Source organism: Austrofundulus limnaeus, unplaced genomic scaffold, assembly GCF_001266775.1.
Source record: "Austrofundulus limnaeus strain Quisiro unplaced genomic scaffold, Austrofundulus_limnaeus-1.0 Scaffold296, whole genome shotgun sequence".
Taxonomy (NCBI): domain Eukaryota; kingdom Metazoa; phylum Chordata; class Actinopteri; order Cyprinodontiformes; family Rivulidae; genus Austrofundulus; species Austrofundulus limnaeus.
Genome location: NW_013952698.1, coordinates 585,418 through 590,622, shown reverse-complemented (window position 1 = coordinate 590,622; position 5,205 = coordinate 585,418). Strand labels below are relative to the sequence as shown.

Below are 5,205 nucleotides of genomic sequence, written 5' to 3'. Positions count from 1 at the left end.
TATATATACACGGTATATATATCAGCTACACAATCAAGACAATGCTGGATATATATATATATATCACAAACTGATCTTTGTCTGAGTATCCAAAAGAGAAAGGGCTGTTATATTACTAAATGTTAACAATTTGCTTGTTCGCAGTTTTGTTTTCTTTTTTTTAATTTTACTGAAGGAATTTCAGTACAGTTTTTTTTTTTAATTTCAGTACAGGATCCCATACTTTCTCAAATATGTTGACTCTGTCTTCGTTGTAGTACCTCAGTCTTTCCAGGTATAGCGTGTTTGCCAGTTCCCATAGCCACTTCCAAACTCTCAAAATCAACTTTTTAGCTATCGCCATACCAAACAAAACTGACTTTTTTCCCATTTATTGGCTGACTGCAAAACATTAGAAGCCCCAATAATGGCAATAAGTGGATCTGGGTCCCATTGTTTCCCAAAGGCTTTTGAGAAGAAATAAAAATATTTTATTCCAGAATGAGTGAAGCTGAACACAAGACCAAAGGAAGTCAGTATTTTATTTAAATTTATATTACTGTGTATCATTAGCTTCCTGTTCTAGAGATCCACTTTGATTCTGACTCTCATTCTCATTTATGTGGTTTTGTAAATTTTGTGACCGTTACCCTGAGTGACATTTTGTATTTTAGGAGCTTTTATTCCATTTGTAACAGAAGCTGTCATCCCGCAGGTGGTGGGTACAGGCATGCTGGTTCTGTGTATTCTCGCCATCATCGATGGCGGGAATATCGGCGCTCCTAAAGGCGTGGAGCCGCTGGCCATCGGCCTGATCATCACGGCCATCAGCGTGTCCATGGGTCTAAACTGCGGTTACCCCGTGAACCCCGCTCGAGACCTGGGACCCCGACTGTTCACGGCGGTGGCAGGGTGGGGGATGGAGGTCTTCAGGTAACTGCAGGATGGGGATCTGCTCGGTCTAGTCAGACAAACCGAGCAGCGGCATTTGAGTTATGTGATTGCGAGAGGTTTGACAGCTGATGTTGTGTAACGTCACATGTTGGGTCGTGTGCGGCAGATGCAGTCGATGTGTTTGTAGATCTGATGCTGACCTACAGTGGCCTCCATTAACACGTGTGTGAGTTAATGCACCGGTACTTACAGCACGGGGGACAACTGGTGGTGGATCCCAGTGGCAGGGCCCATGGTGGGAGGCGTGGTCGCCGCCATCATCTACTTCCTGCTGATCGAGCTGCACCATCCCCACGACGAGGCCGAGAAGGCCCACGAGGAGGAAGAGGAGGAGGAGGAGGAGGAAGAGGACGAGGACAGCAGCCTTAAAGACAAATATGAGATGATCGCCATGACTTAGAGCAGGGGTGTCCAAACATTTTGTCACGTGGGCCAAAATCATAGTCAGAAGGACTTGAGGGCCAAAAATATTTTTCCTTTACCTGCTCAACAATAAACTAAGATTTGAATACTTTAATTAAACAAGTAAAGGAGTCAGATTTATTGCTGGAAATGGGTGTGTAAATTAATCTAGATCCAGAATTTTAAAAGTGTTTTGTAGGTTTCCATTATTGAAAGAAATTTTTCAATTTTCTAGGTTATAACTGGGGAAAAATAACCCAATTTAGTCAATTCAGATCAATAAAATCAGGATTTAGGTCACTCTCATTGAAGATGCTTGCTGTATTCAGGTGAGTTTAATAAATTAATTAAAAGCAGATTGGAGTGCAGCAAAATCAGCTTTTGAGTATAAGTCACTAGAAAGATGTGGAAAAAGCTACGAGTCTGGTTATTTAAAGACAAATAATTGGTATTGTTGCCAATATTTTTTATTATAAGATTTTACTTTGTGATAAATTTACCCTAATAATAAATAGAAAGTCTCCATCAACATCAAACACCTGTGCTGAGAGGACAAATTTGTAAACAAATTAGCATAACTCTTAAACTGAAATAAGGGGCTATAAATGCCCCCCGGGCCACACTTCGGACATCCCTGACTTACAGGGACACAAGCCTCACGTGTGAGCGACGAGGAGCGACCAGACCAGACTGGCCCTCATCATTAGCAGGACAGTTACTGTTCTGTGTGACTTTGTGCTCTGCAGAGACACACTGTCCTCGAAAGCCTTCAGAAGTCCAACAAACAAAGAAATTTTTTTTTAATTTACAGCAGTAACATCTCAGATTATTTTGTTCTTTACTGAGGCTTAAATAAAAACATAGTGGGCTGTCATGTTTTTTAGTTTGTTTTTTTATTTTTATGTTTCCTAAGCACAGGAAAACTCCAGTCTTGTTAGTCCTAAACTATTCCCAGACTGTTAAAGTCACTGAGGTGTAAATACAAGATGTATATAAAGTAAAAACAGAGCACTAGTCCGACGTGCATGCAAGTGTCCCTTTAGCTTGGATCTCAGTTCTCTCACTGATTCTGACCCTATTTATTTACTTGTTGTAATTTTTATTTTTCATTGAGCTGTTTTAATCCACACGAGGAATGCTCCTTGATGTATTAATTTTTTTCAGTTAGCTTTATTCAACTGCATTAAATTTCTACAAAAATCTAATTCTTTCACTTCATTTCATTTATGGGAATTAGAGTAAAATGGGTTCAGCTGCTCCACTGTATCTGTGTTCACACCTGTTTGATCAGATCTTAGACAATAAAAGGATAGTTCAAATCTTTTGAAGTAGGTTTTGTAGAAAGGTTATGAACAAAAAAAAAACTTATGAGTTCATTATAAAGGATAGTTTTTCTGAAACAGTAATTCCCTTCAAGTCATTTGCTCTTTTTCTCATCACAGCTGATTTAATAAAAAAAGGCATGTATTTAAGATTAATCAAGACATTTTAATAAATGTGAGCAGCCTGTGAATAAAAGAGTATGAACCTGAAACCTGATTCTGTTTTCACAGTTTAATCTGTAGTATTCCAGTTAAATACCAGTCGGTTCAGTGTGGGTGAGTCTGTCAGCTTTTATGACTGAAAGCATCAACTCACTGATGGGTTGTGATGTCAGCTCCTCACAGACAGCTGGAACTAACATAGACCTGCATGTGGAGAGAGAGCGTCTGAATATTACTGTTCCTGGAAACACTGGAGTCTAACTGCTGTGTGACACAACAGGGAGAATCAATAACAAATCAGATATTGGTGCATGTGTGCAAAGACATGCTCCCAGTCTCAGACATGTTGTCCTGTGGCTACATCACCAATGACAGATCAGTGATTAAATACTGTGTGGAGAGTTTAAAACACATTTATAAAAGAAGAAGAAATGAAGCAAACAGTAACGTGTTGATTTATCTGAGATCCTTCAGGTTACAGACAGTCAAACACTTTATTATCCGTGTTGGAAATGGAGCAGGTGGAAGAGAACTTGAAGAGATGGAGGCGTGCAGCTGAAAACAGGAATGAAAGGCAGAGGTACAGAGGTACAGCTCAGGTCGAAGGAGTGGGAGATAAAGTTAGACTGAGACGGTTTGGACATGTCCAGAGGAGGGACAGTGGGTATATTGGTAGAAGGATGTTAGAGATGCAGCTGGATGTAGTTAGACTGAGGACGAAGGACTCAGAGCCTTAAAGTGAGATGGATATGGAGAGGACTGCAGGGCTCAACACTTTTACCTGAAGCCAGTGCTCCCTCTGCTGCCAGAGTCTCTGTACTGCAACCACCAGACCAAACAAACAAATCAACTACATCGGTCCAACAGTGAGGGAACAAACTAAGAATTTAAAGCTGAAATATTGAGATAATTTCAAGAATAAAAGGGAAACTAGAAAACAAAGACCTTTGAAAGCCATGTCTTGTTTAAAGGGGACGTGCGCAAAATCCACATTTTAGCTGTCAAATACTTTTTGTCACTAGGAGTGCAGATAATTTGAACTTAGTCTCTCCCGGTGCTGCGTGGATAACTTTATATTCTGTTTGGGTCGTATTTTTCAACTTGTTCAGTTTTCTCTATTTTCTGAACTAATACGTCACATGCAACAAAACTGCCAAATAATGTCTGGACTTAACTACAATTTCATCTACTTCCTTCTCCTCTGGCTGCAGCATGTAGGGCTGGTTGAAAGTCTCAATACAAATTATGAGTGACTGAAATGATCAAAGATTTATTCTTCCTTCTAAATGGTTGACTTTGCATCATAGCCTCTCTAAACACCTTGAAATAGGCCTCTGTCTCTTTAAGAACCTCCTACTGTTTCAGACACTCCCACTTCAGCACATCTTCACTGGGAGGGGCGTTCTGTGGGGCGGGAGACAATTTCTGAGTCATAAATGCATCATTTTCTCTATAAAACTGGTGGATATGCTTTATTTTCTTTATGTTTAAAGATAGTTTCCTCAAACGATCCCAACCCACCTCCTACAGGGACACCCCTGACCTTAGTGAACATTTTGTTCATTTTAGTTAAATTCACTGCCTTAAATAAGAACGTAGAGCATATAAAACTGTGAAAAACCAGAGAGCACATACTTCGCAGACAGTAAACAGGTCTATTTTATTTTGAATGAGTCTTTTAATTAATGCATTTCAAGTACTCCAAAAATTACATCTCTTTGCACAATACAATTTGAAATTTTTTTTGTTGTTTTCTTTTTAGTAAAAATGTTCAAAGTGAACAAAAAAATTTCGAATACTGTATAAAACACAGTGAACATTAAAATCAGACAGTAGTTTTTAACTTTTTAATCGTGTGTTTTTACGGCCTACATCACCTACGACATTTCAACTCAATTTTAGACATTTTCAGTGCACGTTTACCTATTTTTTTTAACCGAGATTATGAAATGAAAATTTAAAAAAAAATTTCAATTAAATTAAAAAAGATGAAAATAAAAAAGAAAAGTAAATTTACAGGCATTTTTCTTCTGCTTGTCTACCCAAACCATGCCACAGGATAAGAAAGACAAAAATGAGAATGTAACATTGACTTCATCACACTGACTTCTTTTTTGTTTTTTGTTTTTTCTTCATTGATGATGGTGGCGAGAAAAGAAATATATTTTAAGCAAACCGCAGTTCAAACTAGCACACATAAGAACATAAATAACTTAAGAGGAGAGGAAACTGTCACTCTTGAACATCTTGAACAAGTTTACTCTGGGTTTAGAAAAAAAAAGGTATCAAAAACTTTTTTTTTTCCAATTTCAAATTAAATGCAATTTCTTTTCCAAGTACTGTACAAGTTTACAGGTAAATACTTCAGGCCTTAAAAGGTGGGATG

The 5,205-nt window shown here is 38.3% G+C and overlaps 1 protein-coding gene and 1 long non-coding RNA gene across 2 annotated transcripts in view; one reads left to right on the top strand and one right to left on the bottom strand.

The window, feature by feature from the left end:
- Window positions 1–1,407, top strand: part of aqp9a (aquaporin 9a) — a 6,867-nt gene extending 5,460 nt beyond the window's left edge. The window contains exons 5-6 of the mRNA XM_014021506.1: window positions 695–912; window positions 1,126–1,407. Coding sequence (XP_013876960.1) covers window positions 695–912; window positions 1,126–1,333 — 426 coding nt within the window. The 3' untranslated portion in view covers window positions 1,334–1,407. The remainder of the gene's footprint in view (window positions 1–694; window positions 913–1,125) is intronic.
- Window positions 1,209–5,199, bottom strand: LOC106526821 (uncharacterized). Its single transcript, XR_001311308.1, has 3 exons — window positions 3,601–5,199; window positions 2,974–3,023; window positions 1,209–1,297 (listed from the first exon to the last, which is right to left on the bottom strand). It is a non-coding gene; the product is annotated as an uncharacterized LOC106526821 (long non-coding RNA).
- Window positions 5,200–5,205: the final 6 nt, after the last annotated feature.